General features: G+C 37.0%; 1 protein-coding gene across 4 annotated transcripts in view; it reads left to right on the forward strand.

The window, feature by feature from the left end:
• Positions 1–18,656, forward strand: part of ODR4 (odr-4 GPCR localization factor homolog) — a 33,681-nt gene that overhangs the window by 1,546 nt on the left and 13,479 nt on the right. For 2 of the 4 annotated variants that reach the window (XM_037034935.1, XM_037034937.1), the window contains exons 2-11: positions 1,818–1,938; positions 4,235–4,369; positions 7,326–7,421; positions 9,678–9,784; positions 10,805–10,841; positions 11,582–11,722; positions 12,284–12,379; positions 13,118–13,186; positions 16,927–17,055; positions 17,768–17,858. In XM_037034935.1, the coding sequence (XP_036890830.1) occupies positions 1,840–1,938; positions 4,235–4,369; positions 7,326–7,421; positions 9,678–9,784; positions 10,805–10,841; positions 11,582–11,722; positions 12,284–12,379; positions 13,118–13,186; positions 16,927–17,055; positions 17,768–17,858 (1,000 nt within the window). In that variant the 5' untranslated portion in view covers positions 1,818–1,839. Of the gene's footprint in view, positions 1–1,567; positions 1,659–1,817; positions 1,939–4,234; positions 4,370–7,325; positions 7,422–9,677; positions 9,785–10,804; positions 10,842–11,581; positions 11,723–12,283; positions 12,380–13,117; positions 13,187–16,926; positions 17,056–17,767; positions 17,859–18,656 lie in introns of all 4 variants that reach the window. The other 2 variants (XM_037034936.1, XM_037034938.1) reach the window with 2 other exon arrangements.

The raw sequence follows: 18,656 nt of genomic DNA on the forward strand, positions 1-18,656 counted from the left end.
TAATGATTTAGACAGACAGTTCTATCTAGACTCAATCTAAACAAAAAGGCTGTGCAAACCCAATTTATTTGCAGGGTTGTTAGAAAAGAGGTAGGAAGTAATTTAATGCATTTTGAGGCAAAACTGAACAGGCTTTTTGGGAAAAACAAAAACAAACCAGCATCCAGTAGGCCATTTCAAACTGGAACTGGTTCTCTGGGCTTTAGTATTAGATAACGCAAAATCATTGGAAGTGGCAGCTTCCTGGTGTCGGACATGTTGCCCCAGCTCGGCCACAATTGCCTGGACTGTGTCGTACTAAGATTGAAATTATTTGTAGAACTCAGATGACTGTTATCGCTATGCAGAATGCTGCATCTATGTTCCTGCAATCTTTTATAGCTTTATAACATTTTGAATTCATCTCTTTTTACATTTTCGTCTCCCACAGTGAGTGTGAACTCCTTGAGATTGTCATTCATTACAGCCTAGCTCTTTTAGTCGGTATCTTTGTTTTTCAGCTACAGAAAATCAAATCAAAGCAACATAAGCCAGTAAGAGGAACACACTGGTTCTCACCCACATCCACAGTCAGCAGTTACCCTTTGGTATCGTTTAGTAGAGAGACTGGGTGCGATTTCTCAGTGTGAGCATAGTTTTGAGAGTTTTTTTTTAAAACTGTTTAGGAAACAGCACATTTTTATTAACACAACATTCAAGATTTAGAATTAAGTGTATATTTTAATTTGTTCTGTGATACAAATCTCTTGACTCCTTTGCTTTATCTTCTTCAATTCCAAAGTCAGGACATAGAATTACGTTAAAAGAAATTTAGAAGGACGTAGTTCAATAATAAGGTTTTGGTCCAAGTAATATTTGGTAAGAAATGAATTTTAGTCACTTTTTTCCTCACAAACTAGTATCTTTGCAGCATCATTTCAAGAAGTCTTTGAAGAGGAGCCTTATAATCTCTTGACTGTTTATTCAGAATTTGTGTTGGTTTTAAAGGACTTTATATTTGTTTTATCCCTTGTTTCACTGTTAATCAAATATTGTTACCCTCCCCTATTTATATTAGTCATGTTAAGTTATTTTATAAATCAGTGAGCATGTTGTATACAAGAGTTACAAAATAGATGAGCACAGTATTTAGGGCATGAATTCTAGAACCAGAATGAGTTTAAACCTGACCTTGGCCACTTCCCAGCCTTGTCACTTGGGCAAGTGACATTACTTTCTTTGTTCCAGTAGAAGTTATACACATGTTTGCTATTACTGCACTGCTATTTATCTGCTACTTCTCGTTGTGCTGCAAGTTACTCAGGAGCAGAGATCAAGAATTATCTTTGTACCATCCCACTAGGCAGAGTTTCTAGCACGTTGTAGTTCTTCACTGTGTGCTTTTTGAATGAATGAATTTGATTTTTCTCACCTCCCAGTGAGGAACTGAAAAGTTACATCTCTGTTTGAGAAATGAGGGTGCTGAGGCCCAGCCGGAGATTATGAAAGATAGCTAAGGAGCGGTGTATCTGAAATGAGAAGTCACGTATGTTGACTACTAATTTAGGGTCCTCTCCCTTATCCTCAGTATGTACGTCTCATCTCATACCAGCTCTGATTAGTAGTCGCTTACTGCAGCACTGTGTTGAGAATTCTGAAGCTGCACTTGAACTTTGCAGGTAAGAATATCCTACTTGAGAAGCAATCGCTGCAAGGTTGCCATGGCATTGAAGTGGTACCACTTCTCTATACTTCCCCCATGAGGAAAACATTGAAAGTTTTATTTTTTCCTAAAAATACTATGTGTGTGTGTTTTTTTTTTTTTTTTGGTGATTTAGGAGATTGAATTAGTTATCAATAATGGGAAGAACCTACATTGTAGAAGAGACTGTTGGCCAGTATCTTTCCAACCTCAATCTCCAAGGAAAGTCTTTTGTCTCCGGTCTTTTAATAGGACAGGTATGTGCCTTTCACTGTGTATTTATTGATGGAACAAATTACCTGTTTATTTAAAGTTGACATACAAATAAAGCTGATATATGCTATTTAATAATAAACTCAAGGTTAGGGGATGGAGGGATTGAATGTAGAAGGAAATTTAAAATGGATTTTTAAAGGAAAATGTGGAGCAACAGTAATACCAGCCTAGTCCAGGTTTGTTCAGGTCAACACACATTTCCTTCCAAAAGTGTAAAAATAATTTATAGTTCAAAATTAGAATTTTTACTGACCACATTATTTGTATCCGTGTGTGTGTGTGTTTCCAAGTGTATTATACTCCCTTCTAATCTATTAATTCCTGGTTATACCATTTTTTATAGAAGTGCCTTTTGACAGTTTTATTCTTGTGCTAGTTCATCTGAACTCAGACTTGTAGCAACAGTGGTCATATATTTTGTTACACAGTTTAACACCTATCTTGTTGACTTTAAAATGTTGATTCAAAAGAGAAGGTGAGGGAAGGGTTGGGAGAAATTTGAATATGAGTCATATTCTATTTTCCTCATAGCGTTAAGCCTTAACAATCAACACAAACTGGAACAGAGATTTGAACAGTTACTTTAAAAGGCATGAGCACCAACTGATGTAATAAGCAAGGAGGACTGGGCAGCAATACAAAGTAACGGCAACAACAGCAAAAAGAGTTACATAGACAAGCTGCCTGCATCCGCCTAAACACACTTACCGGGGAGCCCACTAGGCCCAAGGACTTGGTTTTGAGGCTTAGTCACAAATAAAGAAAATTGTGACAATTTTCTTTCTGGACAGTTAATCACGATGGCATAGAACATTCAAATTGCACAATTAACTTTGCTTGTTCTGATTCTATCCACATCCCCAAGCTATCTCCTCTTGGGATTTGGTGCCCCATGTCTTGTAAAGAAAGCACTGTCCAGAGGACTCAAGTCGCCACAGCCCTTCATGGTCACAAATCTGATTCTGTAGCCTGTGGAAGACAGAGGGCAGACCCTGCACCCGTCGCCCAGGCAGTGCCGTGGGATGAGGCCTCTCTTTAAGGGGCCGGCTTGACTGTCTTGGCAACAGTCTGAACTTTTTCATTCAGGGTGCTTAGTATCTAATATAGGGCTCTTTTTGCCAGGAACTTTTTATGTAAGGCTTTTCACTTCCCGTCATTTTTAAAAAAATTTGAAGGAAGAAGAGCTGTAGAGAAAGATGGGATCTTAAAGGTAAATGATCAGAGAGAAATCTCCTCTTCGGAACTTGGCATAGTGCACATAGACTCTTGTTTGTAACAAGTCTCCCGCAGCTTAAGACGTTCCTTCCTGCCTTCTTTCTTGCTGCCTTTTCATTCCTTCCACTGTTATACACGTTTTTCCTTCTTCTTCATCATTCCAGGGTTCATCACTGTTCTGTCCTCCCCCTCAGGCTTGTGTGTTTCCTACTCTCATGTCATTTTCTTTTCAAAGTCATAGATTTTATAAGAAGGAAGAACATTCTTAATCAGTGCCTACCTTTTCCTGTGTCCATTTGAATGCAACTCTCTGGAAACAGTTTTCCTAGGAATAATTTCCTGTATCTTCTAGGCCAAGGTGACACCAATGTTAGGAATTTCAGGTGATGTCTGAGGGTGACACCATACTAACTTGTGTTTTCAGCTTTATTTTTATTCTTCATAGGAAACTTCTAGTGTAATAAAACTGAGTTATTAAATGTCCCCTAGATTTATCTTTCAGTTCCCCACCTTTGATTACCATTTAACTGCTGCTAAAACTGAGGAACATAAATCTGATGTCATTTTAATTTGGGCACACGTGTACAAACCCCCCTGTTATCATTTGTTTTTGTTGTTGTTGCTTGCTTTTTCTTTCTTTTTTAGTTTCTATTGATATACGATATTCTTCATTTCAGTGAAAGTAAGATGCATAAGGTCATTTGTTGCTTTATTTTACTGAATCACCACATCTGTTCAAATTATATAGGAAATAAATATAATAACTAGAAAATTGACCAAGCGTATTCATTATCTTTCAGTGTAAATGCAGTTTATTCATCCATCCAGGAAGCCACTTGCAGTGACCATTACGTGCAATAAATAACAGGATGATATTAAATATTGAAAGATAACATGAGAAGAGTGAGGCTACCTATGAAAATTGGTTTCTCTAGAGTCCATATCATATAGGTATTAGCAATTTGAGCTGTTATAAATGTTGCTCAGTTTTTGCACATCCTAAGAGTATTACATTCCCCAGTCGGGTATCGCTCCAGTAAGCTTTTCTCATTCGTTTTTAAGTGTTCTTCGCAAAAGGATTATGTGGTTCTTGCCGCTAGAACACCACCCAGAGAGGAGAAAAATGAGAACCTCAAGCCTCCCAGAGATAAGCTGGACAGCGTGGATGAGGAGTGGGCCACGGAGCATGCTCAGCAGGTCATCGCGTTTTCTCCTGTGCGGTTCGGTTTGTGTTTGTTGACTGACAGCAGGCACGCACTTTACCCTCAGATTACTAGACTAGGATTTCAGAGTGCTCATTCTTAAGTTTTTCCCAACTTGCATTTTCTTTCTTGAAGTTCAGTAACCTACCCAAGGTTACAGATGAAGTGGTGGAGCTGGAATTGCAACCCAGGCGGTCTGACTTCTGGGTCTTCCATGTCGTGCTTTCTGTTTTTTTTCCAGCTTTTTATTTATCTGTTTTTATCTGTTTTTTTTTTCAGCTTGTCTCCTACTACTAGTCATGCGCTTATTCTGATTTTACTTTAAAGTAATAGTAATTATTGATAGTACAGTTTCTGGTCAGATTGTTTTAAAGACAAACTAGGCACCGAGGCCATAAAATGGTGGTTAAATTAAAAAAAAAAATCCTCAGAATTTATGTTTCAACCAAAGTGAAAGAGATTCCCCAAACCAGTTATAAGAGAAATGAGATAAAAAATGGAAGCGTTCCGAAGGAATGTCCAGGGGGAAGGACTAAACGTGTGCCAGTGGCTGGATTCAGACAGCTTCGTAGAAGGCTTTGAGTGGCAAGGATGATTAGAACCTTGCTAGTTGAAGTCAGGGAACAAATTGGATGCCCAAAGGATGGTGTGGATAAATGACCCAAAGGCTTGAAAGTTAAAGGTATGTCGGGAGAAGAGCAGGCAATTGGGTGTGGTTGAAACACAGGGCATGAGAAAAGTGTGATCAGACGTACGGCCGTAAGGGGCTGGTTATGGCTGACTTTGGAGTCCCGTCCTGGGAAGTGAGGAGCCTTTTTGGTAGGCAGTAGCTATGTGGTAGACTGTCATTCGGAGTTCCCTACTTTGAGAGGTTCATAGGATTGATCTGTCGGCAATTTAGAAAGTGATTTTCATGCCTTGATACAGTGTGAACGGAGAGGAGAGTGACTGAGGACAGAACAGAAAACACACAGGTACAGCAAAGTCTCCCCTCCAAAAAAAAAACAATGACGTGAATCTAAACTAGACTCAGCTTCGTGAGGAACAGGGCTTCTGTCTGTTGTGCACAGTTTTTCATGGTGTTTAAAGAAAACTCCAAAGTACTGGATAGATGAGTAAGCTAAGCGGTGAGCTAACACTTCGTTGCCAGAGTACTTCAGAGAAAGAGCTAGTATCAGGACAGTTTAGTGACCATGTAGACTGGGAGTGGAAAGAGACAGAGAGAGCTAAGGTTACTGAGGTTTTTAGCCTGGGTTTCCTGGAGGATGGTGGTGGTACTGGATAACACACTGGGGTGTGGGTGAGGAATGATGCTCACCCACACCCCAGTGAACTTCCGACTCATTACTGAATGGATTACATCATTTAATAAGGAGTGTTAGAGTAAGGTGAACGTAGAATTGTTTGTTTCCTTCTCTATAATCAACTTTAAGTCTTTTAAATACACGTGTTTATTGGTGTCTGTGTGTCTGTGTTTGTGATGCAGGGTGGTATGTAATTATTAAAAAATCAAGGAAATATTTAATACCATCTTCTAACAAAAATATTAAATATTTTAAAGTTAAATTTCTCAAAGGTGTGTGTGCATGTGCATAGAGAAAGAGAAAGATGTATTGATGTATTTTATATATATATATATATATATATATATATATATACACAGACATACACACATAGAAACAAAATTTATATAGCAGAGTACATTCACATTTTTTCCTCTAGAAGAGAATGTTTGATTTTATGTAGGCGATTTTGAAAAGATATGCAGGTGCACCATGCTAAACATGAAAAGCTTATTCTTTGTATTCCAAGCTTTTGTTGCTATAGGAAATGGGATTTGTGCAATCAGAGGAAACAATCAACAGATAATATAGCAACGAGGCATTTACTATGGTGTCTAATTTTCTGAAGACTGAACTTTATGATCAGTGTGTTTGTATATTAACTACACAAAAGATAACCGAAGCGCTCTTATCACTGGGTAGAGGTGGTATGAAGAGGTCCACATGGCGTTAAGTGGTAGTAGCCACAGTGGTGTGCGGGGAAATCGCAGATCTCTCGGAAGACCAGCTGGCAGTACGTACCAGACACTTTAAAAATATGCATGACTTCTTGAACTTGTAATCCACCGCAGGAGGTTTATCCTGAGCACACAATTCAGTGGACACAGGAAGACTTGCTAGTGTTTCATTCCAATATGAAATAACATAAATGCTCAATTATATTAATAAATAGGTTTCAAATTTTGAAGTAAACCTAAACAATAGATTTTCAAGTCCGACTCTGTTCAAAGTTCAGGCTTTAGCGTTCTGCTAAATATTATAGGGATAAAAGGGTAAAAGGTAGTTGTGAATTATTTCTTCCCTTAAGGATCCCAGACCAAGTAGTAAGGTTCCCAAAATCCAAGAAGAAGTCCGCTCAGGCTGAGGGACAGCCTGAGTAAAGGTGTGGAGTTAGAAAGCCTGGGCACACGTATGAAGAACAGTGAGAGGTTTCTGAGTGGTGTTGTAACGTTTCACAGAAAGTCGTGTCAGATGACGGGTGCTCTGAATATCAGATTAGCCAGGTTTTAGAGTCCGAAATAGCATTCTAAGGCAAAATTGATGTTTCATTTAGCTGATAGTGGAAGCCATTGAAAAACTTTTAGAAGATGTTTCAGTCTTTGATCCCTCGAGAAAGGGGTTGGCTTATTTATGTAGCTAATGGGTTTCTTTCTTAAATGGTTTTATTCATAAGGAAATTTTAGGGTAAAGCTCAGTAAACTCTAGGAAGATTATGTAATGCTGAAACCCCATTTATCTTGGTTATCATACCTTTCTCAATGTTTTAATCACTTTTCAAAGCCCCTACCTCAATGCCGTGCGGTGGTACTCAGTATTTGCTGATTTAATGTTTACCTTCTCAAACACAAAGCCAGATGTTAATGTAAGCTAATGCATTTCTGCCCTTAGGTGTCCAGAATGCTGCCTGGGGGTCTTTTAGTTCTTGGAGTATTTATTGTTACAGCTCTGGAAATGGGAAATGATTTTCAGAACGCTCTGCGCAGGGTAAGTCTGAACTATAATAGTTCTTAATAAGATCACAGTTATACCTTGTTTTAATTGATTTTACACACACTCGCATACACACACACACACACACTGCTCCTAGGCATATGTACATCACCACTCCATATTCTTTATGCTGGGATTATGTGGAAACAGCTTTCCCACCCACTTGCTTGGTATCTTGTGTGCAGTAAATGTCAGTGTTTATATTTCCAATTAAAACTATATATTTTAAAAGTCTTTATTGTAAAGATTTGTTTTTACTGTCCTGAAACAATTGCGATGATTTGACTGGTTTTGTCATGCAGTAACAGTGTTTGGCTAGACCTTCCATTTCGTTTGGAGTGATGGCTGTAACATGGAATGAATGGGTTTTGTGTTTCTCCACCTGTTCAAGTCTCTCAGGATCCTGAGAGTAAAACATAAAGTAACAACAATCAGATACTGATCTTTTATTCTTGGACAGAGTAGTTATTGTGGATTCCCACTTTTTGTTTATTCCCACACCAGTGAATTGTGTAACGCAGTTGGATGTAAAGATGAAGGTTCACAAGCTGTTTCCCTTTAAACCCAAAGCAAACTGCAGCCCGCATTCATCTCTGAAACGAATCCACACGCCCCCCCCCCCTCGTTTTTCTGGTAAGAAAGTGTGCAGATAAGAATTCCAGGTGCCACAGGTTTTTCCAGTTTTATAACCTTTGCTGTCACACTCCCCACTGTCAAAACCTTGGTGTCCTACCTAAGGAGATAAGGGAAGAAAAGGCCGATTTTTCTCTCCCCTGGCATGTTATTCAGGCTTCAACCATCTTTTCCATTTTAAAGAAATGTGTATTTCACAGTTACTCAATTTCATTAACATTTTACAATATAATCTAAATCTTTATGTATTGAATAGCATTGGTTGTGCATCCTTCGTGATTGGTGCTTGATTGAATGGGGTGAATGTGGGCTAGAGAGACACAGTCTTGCCTTTTGCTTCTGTAACTCTGTTCCTGGGAAGCCTGTCAGACTATAAATGCTGTATTTCAGAAAGTATTGAGTTTGAATTCTCTAACTTTGTTTCAATTGGCCAACATCAAGGGATACTGTAAGAAGCTAACTTTATAAAACTTGCCAGTGTCTCCCATAAGGTCATTGTTACAAACTTTGTTCATTATATCATATAATACTGTCTTTGAAAAAATTTCTTTTGGTATCATTGTGAAAAAAGTTGTGCCTTTTCTACAGTCGTTTTCAGCTTGATGGACCATGTGAATTAGGTAACAGGTGAGGTTTCTTCTTGCACATCATTGTTAGAAAGCTTAGAGCCAAATTTATGACTCCTTTGCTATATCAAGTATGTACTTTTATAATTCTTATTTCTGGCATAAATATATTTACTATTGCTGAGTTTTTTAACATTTATATTTTTATTTATTTTTAGAAAAAGGGAGAGAGGGAGAGAAACTTCAGTATGTGATTGGTTGCCTGTCTCACTCCCACAACCCAGGCCTGTGCCCTGACCGGAATCAAACCGGTGACCTTTTCCTGTGCAGGGTGATGCCCAACCCATTGAGCCACACCAGTCAGGGCTGTTTCTGATTTTTTAAGACTTTTCATTTATGTTACTGCTGTATTTAATGTGTCTTTATGTATTGCCTTAAATCTTCTTTGACATTTAAATGAGAGATGCCAAATGGTGACATGCTTCATTTTATCGATTCCCGTCCTAATTAAAGTCATTAGCCCTGGCCTGGGGGCTCAGTTGGTTGGAGCATTCTCCTGGATGCCAGAAAGTGAGGGGTTCTGTTCCAGGTCAGGGCACCTACCTAGGTTGCGGGTTAGATCCCCAGTTGGGGCACGTACAGAAGGCAGCCGATTGATGTTTCTCTCTCACATCGATTACTGTCTCTCTAAGTCAACAAGCATATGCTTGAATAAGGATTAAAAAGTAGTAATAAAATAAAATATGAAATAGAGGTCTCTTCTCTATTTCACTGAAATGTTAGTTGCCCAAAATTCGTTTTTCACATCCAGTTGATACTTAATGGTGGTGGGTTATAGTTTTCTACTTAAAAGCCAATTGTTACGGAGATAGAGAACCCAAGTGATTAATAAACACATTTACTCTTTCTTCTGAAAGAAAGATAATTTAATGGTAAAATCATGGAATTTTAAAGCTAAATGCTGTTTAGGGACATTATAATTGTGTTTTTCTACGGTCACTTTTCCCCTTGCGTTTTGCATTCAGTTGCTCTGCATTTTCCTCTATTCCAGCTAGTATTTGCTACGGAAAAATCTATGAGCAAAAAAAGACTGTGGAGTTTCACAGAAGAGGAAGTCTCAGATCGTGTGGCACTTCACATTTGTTCTTCTACAAAAAAGTATCTTTTATTTAAGTGCTCGTGTTTTAAAAGTATATGATACCAAAATAATGTTTCTGCGAGTTTTCCCCCCAAACATTGATTTAAATCATTATTTAAGAAATAGGCATAGTTTGTAAGTTTTTCTGTCAATAACACATAATTGGGACTGCCAATAATAATAGTAATTATGGTTGTTGATCGCGTCTCAGGGCTGCCGAGAGTTTGACAGGGTGGCGAAGACTTTTGGAAACTGTTCGCCAGCCGTCTACTCCAGCAGGCACAGTGGGGCCCCTGCCAAGAGGGAGATGCCCCGACTGACAGCATTGGCCAAGGGATGCTTTTGTTATGTTAAATTTTCACTTTCAGTTGGTATTGATAAAATGTTCAATTGAAAACCCAGGCTCACTGGGCTGGACAGTTAGGACATCCAAGAAACGTTTGTCTTTAGCGAAGGTCAAGTGACACAAAAAGCCACTGACAGGGCCTCCTTGGCCTCTTTACTGTCGTCTTTCTAAAGCAAGAGAATGCCTCACGAAGGGGGTGGAGCAGCGCAGGGGCCCAATAAGCCAGGACTGGCAAAAGACCAAGTTCAGAACGGGGTTTTTCCTGCAGAAGTCGGGCTTCTACCTTCTTTGGATATTTAGCGAAAACATTTCATGCACAGGCCCTTTAAACCACTAAGAATCTCAGGCTTGACTCGTCCAAAGCATCACTCCTATTTGTTACATAGGCTGTGTGTTTGCGGCGATGCTGCACATGTTTTAATTCTATTAATTGTGATCAGCAGACTTTACAAGTAGTAAGAAATAGTTTAGGTCACCACAACTAGAGTCAGAGGGATTTCTGTACGTGTGTGTATTTGTACGAACACATATATACATACAGATATGTGTGTATATCTTTAAGTGTGTAAAGTGGTATGAGTTTATAAAAACTCTTGGATACTTACACTTTATTTTTATTTTGGGATGGTTTATTTTCTTTTGATTATGAAGAATTAATTCTCTTTTGGGTTATTTCTATCCTTAATTATTAAAGAATATTTTGTCGAACTTATGATATCCATGATCCAAAGGTAAGAAAAATTGATCTTTAAAGATTTTTCTGTTTCAAACTATTTTGAAAATAAAATTTAATTCTTTATGTAGTTTTATCATTTTCAATGCTATCCATTCCTACTGATGTCCTCAGCCACCAGTTTTTAAATTTTGAAATACTAATTTTATTACAAAGAAATGTTAGTTTTTTTAGTTATTAACACATTTTTATTAATCTCCCCTACCTTGTTTATGTGTATTATATTTGAGAAGCTGGTAGTAAAAGTATGTGTGTTTTTGGTAGCTACAATGCCTACTAAGCAACTTACTCATACTCAGCAGAATCCGTAGTGACATTTTACTAAGATGTTTGAAAGCAATGTGAGAAAGTAACTGCTTAGAGTTGTGTTAGCAAGGATGGGACAGACAGGAGCATGTCCGGCACGTGTTGTCACCTGGTGATTATTTGCCTCACGTTGGCAGTTTCCAAATTGGCCTCGTCATAGCTGCAAATGAGAACAAGAGCTCCGGAGAACTTGTCAAAATTCTGAACTCGGCCTATCTGATCCTTTTCCAGTTAGCCGCTGGGGGGGTTGCCAAGTACAGTATTCTGAAGATTACTAAACTTAATTGCATGATTTATTTTTGTTTAATTCTATCCTATTGACCTTTAATGAAAGAATATGGCCAGATTTGTTAGCTGTATGCTGTATCAGTCATGAAGCCATACATATTATGACCTAATATGTTTTATGTTTTTTCTTCCTCGCTGCTGAAGAGTTCGGCAAAACCTGCAGATTGGAAGTATCAGAATGGACTCTCAACCTCATGGCACTCTTTAGAGTGTACAGTTCATGTTAATATTCACATCCCACTGTCTGCTACTTCTGTCGGCCATACTCTGGAGAAAAATACAAAGGTATCAGGGTAAAATGAATTTTCTGTAGTGATTGCTGAATAGATAATCTGCTCTTGTTCTGGTTGTCTGCCATTGGTTTTAAAATCCTCAGAAATTGCATTCTAATTATAATGATACTGTTTGGGGTAACTAGTTTATTACCCCAGATTACAGTGTCATAATACTGGTATACTCATATAAGGAGGCAAATGGAGGTTGCTTCTTTTCCCTCTAATACCGCTTTATACATTTCAGCCTCTTTCTCTTTTCTCACATTTTTGAAAGATAATGGAAATTGCTGAGTGTATTCGACTGTGTCCATGCAGTTACTAAGCCTCGTAAGTCTTTGATATAAATGGTAGTTTGGGATAAAGATTAGAAACACTGTTACTAAATATGAGTAAGGTGCCAAAATTTGGGGCTACACATTTTTTGTTGTCTGTGAGACCGAGTGTACATACCACGTTCCTGATATTTAGAGATTTTTATGACTTCAGTGTATTAGGTGGCAAAAGTTGACTCTAGGGACTTTATTTGAGATGGCATCATGTTTGAAAGCTACCGTGTTGTGTTTCTCTTAAGAACGGACTGACACGCTGGGCCAAGCAAATAGAAAATGGAATTTATTTGATTAATGGACAAGTTAAAGCTGAAGATTGTGACCTACTCGAAGGACAGGTGAGTTACGAGAAAATCATCCTATGAAATTATTTGTGTTAAGGCAAAATAAAAGATGACTGTTCTTAGTTCTTTAGTCCTTTTCTTCATGAAAACAGTTTTCATCTACTTCTTACTTCTAAGATCTTTTAAAGTAAAGGGCAGATGTTTCCCTCAGAAAATGATGGGGCGTAATTTCTGAAATAATTGAAATTCTGCCCTGATAGCAGTTGGAAGACTAAGTTTCTCCATTTTAAAGAGGGGTCTCTATGGGCTTCTAAAATAGCTTTAATTTGAGAAGAAACTTTGGTGAACTCTCTTTTCAGAGCAAGGGTCAGTGAAGTTTATGGAGAAAACCAACTGGTAAATAGTTTAGACTTTGCCAGCCACGTGGTGTCTGTTGGCTGTTCAGCCCCGATGCTCTAGTGTGAAAGCAGTCACAAACAGCATGTGAGTGAATGACCTTGGCTGTGTGCCAGTAAAACTTCATTTACAAAGACTGGTGGCGGTCTGAATTTGACCCCTCGACCATAGTTTGCCAGTCCTGGCTCTAGAGCAATAAAAAGAGGAAATTAATGGTTTTTGATAGTACATATTGCTAGAGAATACACAAAATAACATGTCTGTAGAAAAAGCTAAAATAAAACAAATAATAAGGTCTTTTCCTCTAGGTTATTTAGTGTGTATAGAATAGTTCCTAAATCATCTTTTATGTTCCACTCTGATCTCATTAATCTAGTTTTTTAATTTTTTTTCCAGAAAAAATCCTCTAGAGGAAATGCCCAAGCAGTCGGTCATTCTTTTGGTGTCAGAGTACTAACACAGCTGGTAAGTATTTTAAAATCCTACTTATCTAAAATACGTTATTGCTAAGAATAACCTTCATGAAATTGTTTGTTTTCATGTTTCTAATTAGAATCAGAAATTTTAGAGATGCAAGAGACTAAAAAATGTCCCATTCTAGGAAAGTTACTCCCAAGAAACACAATTTTAATAAAACCTGTTTGAGTCTTTTAGCCCAAAACTACTGAACTTCTGACATAAAGTAGATAGCATTTAAGTGTAAGTATACATAAATGCACACACATATACATGCACGTGTGTGCAGTATTTGCGGTTGTATGTTTTATGAGCAGACGTAATTCTCAGCAACTTAAAGGCAGAGTCTGTGTGTGCTGTATATGCCAGGAGTTGTCATTTACTTAATATGAAGTAGATTTACTCCTCTTCCGATTTGATAAAAATCACACATTATTAGCAGTTTTTAATTTTTTATGGCTGTTTCGAGTTACACATCTCTTCTTTTCAGAAATTGAAAGTTGGGCATCTTGAAGAATAAGAAGTTAAAGCTGCTAATTATTCCTAAGAGTATGCATGCTTTTGATTTTAAACCTGCTTGGAATTTTCCTTAAAAACAAGCAGGGTGTAAAACATCCATGTTTTTAGAAAACTTTTAATTTCAGTATTATGCTGGAAATGTTGAAACAAAAATATTACTAGGGCTTGCATATTTTTTAGTAACAGACTGTAGAAATGATCCCTGAAAGTATAGTCTTAGGACTTGCATATTTTTTAACTGAATAAAATAGACTTATGAGAATGTTTCTTCTTTCCATTCTCTGTGTTGCGTGACAGAGCATTACTAAATTGTCATTGGGTTTATGCCAGTCAACATTAGCTCTTCATGTCTCTTCTCAATACTTTACATTTATTTTTAACCTTTTGTTTTCCTTTTTTAAAAAATTTTATTTTAGAAGTGTCCTTTGTTTGAAGGTTATTCCTTTACTTAAATATTTTGACTAGTTATGCTTATGTGACCTCTTGGTTTATCAAACAATTCAGTTAAAGTTATTTTAGTGATAAAATTACAGTTGGAAGATATGATATAGAGTGGGAATATTGAGAGAATAGTGGAAGTCAATATCAAATTATCATACGAGGTAATCTGTTGTAATGATATTATTATATAGTGTAGTATGTTTTTATTAATCATTCCGTGGTCAGTCAGCTGGAAACTTTCAAATCAATATATAATAAGTAGTCGATAAATACTCGCTGCCACTTTCCTCCCATTCAGCCTCGATCAAGTCTTGTTGATCCTTTCTTTGCAGTGTTAACGTCATCCTTTGTTTTTCTCGTAGTCAGTCCCACTGCCATTGGCCTTGCAACATTATTGTTTTACCTGTATCACCTCAAGTAACTCTGAAATGGTCTCTCCATCGATTCATTTTTGTCCAGAGTGATTGTGTTTCTGAAAATCCTGATTCTTTTTTTTTATTTTAAATATTTTATTTATTTATCTTTAGAGGGGAAGGGAAGGTGAGAGGAAGAGAAACATCAATGTATGGTTGCTTCTCGTGCATCCCCTGCTGGGAACTGGCCTGCAACCCAGGCACGTGCCCTGACTGGGAATCAAACCGCGATCGTCTGGTTCACAGGCCCGCGCTCAATCCACTGAGCTGCACCAGCCAGGGCTCCGATTCTTTTTTTAAAAAATATATATTGGACATATCTTACAGATTATCCTTTTTGAATCACATTTATTCACTTGTTCATTTACTTTTTTTTCCCAGATAAAATACTTACTAAGTATGTATAAGGATTGGACACTGATTGTTACTCTCCTTGCTTAAAATTCCTTAATTGCTCTATATTGACTAGTTAAAACATCTCATTCCAGGCTTTTCATAGCCTTAGCCTGTCTTTCCATTATTTTCTAATTTACTCTTCTAGTATATGTTTTGTGTTCCTAAAGCCCTGTGTATGTCCTGAGCCAGGCGTCTTTTCCGTAGTCCAGACTGTCAGGGTCTTCTCTGGACAGGGAGATCTTTCCCAAATGCTGCCACCTCTGTAAAGTTTCATTTGGCCACTGTAACCAGAGGGATCTTTCCTTTTCCAAAGTACCATGTCGGTATCACAGAAGTCCCTCCATTTATGAACAGGTTGGGTTCCCAAAGCCTTTCTGTAAGCCGGTTTGTTCCTAAGTCCAAAGAAACCAAGAAGAGTTGACATGTGTAGAACTCAGATACATTTCCACCTAAAAGGAGTGAGCCGATTTCCATGTCTTTTAAAAACTCTTCTCCTTGGTGTGCGTGTGTGTGTGTGTGTGTTCCTGTGCATATAGTCTCCTTTAGTTTGGAAAACAGTGCACTAATTTATACATATATGGTTTATATGTCATCAGTGTGTTACACACTATAAGATACGTATTAAAGGTAGATAATGGATGTGTAAATAGGGTATTATCTGCCAAAATAGAATAGTTTTGTTTACAGTAAAGCTCCATGCAGTGGATGAGGGAGGCTCATTCCTCCTCCTGCACGCCCACCTTGCCCATGGCTCCGTGATGTCTGCAAGAATCATTGGAAGCTCATTCCATATACGTGTCAGCCTTGTCCCCTACTGCTTGGCTTGTGGACATTTTTGAATGAACCTGGAACGTTTTGAACTATTTGGTCTGTTACAGATTTTTTACCACCAAGACCTTTACTGTGTTAAATTTAAATTCTTAAAAAAAAAAGAAACCTAGTTTTTGCTTGAATTACATTAGTCAGTTACATTGACTATTAATACTTTTTCACTGGCTAAAATATTGAAGTCATTTGGTTTCGTCACCATTTTTTCTCATCAGTTTCTGATTGTTCTTTATTGCACACACACAATTAGCACTGTTCATAAGTTGCATGATTTCTTTTTGTTCTTCCGAATTGACCTTATTGTTGCATGATATATTCCAGGTGTACGTAGAATATGTCTTATGTGTCCGTTGGGTGGGATTTTAACGCATCGTTTTTACTTCCAGTGTGATTTCATACCCACTGGTAGTGCTGCCCCTGTTTCAGGGCTGTCCTCACCTCGCCACTTGTTAAACTGATAAGGTGAAAACGTCTGTGAAACACCTCGGCACCTAGCATGAACCAACACTCTTTAGACAGAGGTGCATGGGTCTCTGAGATGAAAATCACTGCTTAGGACCACTGACACCATTTCTGGTGACAGGCCTAGTTGACTTGCCTTCTCCCTGCTGCGGAGCGTGTAGCATTACCTCCGTCTGTGAAAGTTAGGAGTTGAACGTGTAGAAATAAACGAGCAACTACACATTGCTTATGATTTTGCCGTATTTATCATATCCTGCTTTATGGGCTATGCAGATCTTCCATTGCATGCCGTGTAACTCCGGTTAGATCATACCTCCTGTATACATCTTTTCATGGTAATAATACTTACCTGAGTCATACGCAGATTATATATATTTTAGTGAATATGATGATTGAATATTGGTGTTCTGGATCATAGATCAGTAAGAAAAAATTGAGATGTAGTTGTGTTTACTTTCACACTATCTTCAGAATTCTCAGAAAATAATATGTAACTTACAAAGAGAAATATGAATGCCTTTTAATAGTAAATATGGAGAATATTTTCAAACACATGATTCAGTCAAAAAATTTTTTTTTATGAAATGGCTTCTATAATGTTTAAGTATTTCAAATAGTTAATAATAATAGTTTATATGGCTAATAATATACTATCGGCTATTAGAACTTAAAGTGGTTTCTGTCTTTCAGCGTTTGAATTCAGACCACAGATCCACAGCCACTGTCCAGGTCTGCAGCGGCTCCGTGAACCTGAAGGGCGCTGTGAGATGCAGAGCTTACATTCAGAGCAACAAACCCAAGGTCAAAGAGGCTGTGCAGGTACCACGGGGATGACTGCACGTGGAAAACAGAAGCCTGTTCCCGTCATTACTCAAAAATTCTAGAATTTTATTTTTTCCACTTTCAGATTTCATAGTTATTCATTTCACTTTAACTAATAACGGTCCAGTTGGTTGGGCAGTACAATTATACTACATAATTGGTTGCAAGATTTTCATATGTAGAATATCTGTTTTGTGACTTTTTTAAAGTAATGGTTATACAAATTTATTAAGTGCTCCATAGTTGTGAATTATCTGTGAGTTATCAGTACATTGGAAATTGTTTCTTCCAAGGGAAATCAAACTTTTTAAATAACAGAAAAAGCATTCATTGGGAGAATTATTGGATAGTGTTCTATAATCTCTATAATTCAGAAATTTTAAAGAGGATAATTGGCACTTTTGTCATAGTTAAGTATTTCCTGATTTGGAACGCTAGCATTATTTGTTCAGATGCAACATTTCATTTATTTATTTGTTTTAATTTATTATTTAGATGAGGTGGGCGGATTTGCTTTTAAACTATTAATGTTAGTAAGTATGCTAAGTAAGTAGACATTTAAAAAAGAATAATGTATCAGTTGTTTCAGTGGACATGATTATACAGGGAAACCAGTTACGTGAGGGTTTTCGGGTAGGAAAATCATGCAGATTGAAAGTAACAGGCTTTGTTTCTTATGTGTAATTTGTGTTGTTTTGTTTTTCCGTAGGCAGTGAAGAGAGACATATTGAATACAGTTGCTGATCGTTGTGAAATACTGTTTGAGGATCTGCTTTTGAATGAGATTCCGGGAAAAAAAGTTATGAGTATAAAATTAAGTGCTTTTTTTGCATGTGTTCAGTTGAGAGGCTGTCAGGATATATATGTCATCTTTCATAAGTGCCTGTATCTGTCTCTAACCATAATGCATCATATTTATCTTTCCTTATTGAATGAAAAATTATCAGTTGCACCAAAAAAGGTTTCTGAACACCTTAAAATAGCAAATCTGTCAACATTTAACAATTTCCGGGAAGGTTTTTAAAAAAATTCTTCATGAATTTCTGCCAGACTGGAAAACTGGTAACATTTTAAACCTAATTTTAAAAATTAATATATATTAGGTTTCTTAAAATAATTTGTAATCAAAAATTTTATTTGTTTAGTATTATATAATAGATTCTTTAATAGGTATTAATGTGTGGTATATATGTGATTGATATTTTATTCCTATCAAATTTTTTGTGCGCTATTTTATATACTTCTTATCTGTTACTCAACAGACTTTGTTAGATTTTAAAAAGTCTGGATCATCATGTTATAACCTATCATAACTATTATATTTTTTGAAACATAAACAATTTATAGTGTTTCTGTAATTTGTATTAAAAACAATTATTTTATTCAAACAAAATTATAATATTGAGTATGCTTTTTAAATCTACACATTCATCTTCACCTTGCCACCATTCAGATGTGAGTAGATTAGAATTCACAGTTGAATGTACACGTAATTGAAACATATATATTAGCTTATTAAGGGAATCTATTTATATTTATAGAAGAAAACATAACTCCTGTGTAAAACTGACTTCTTTTAGTACTACTGAGAGTATATT

Source organism: Sturnira hondurensis, unplaced genomic scaffold, assembly GCF_014824575.4.
Source record: "Sturnira hondurensis isolate 20B ecotype Veracruz unplaced genomic scaffold, ASM1482457v3 Scaffold0022215, whole genome shotgun sequence".
Taxonomy (NCBI): Eukaryota; Metazoa; Chordata; class Mammalia; order Chiroptera; family Phyllostomidae; genus Sturnira; species Sturnira hondurensis.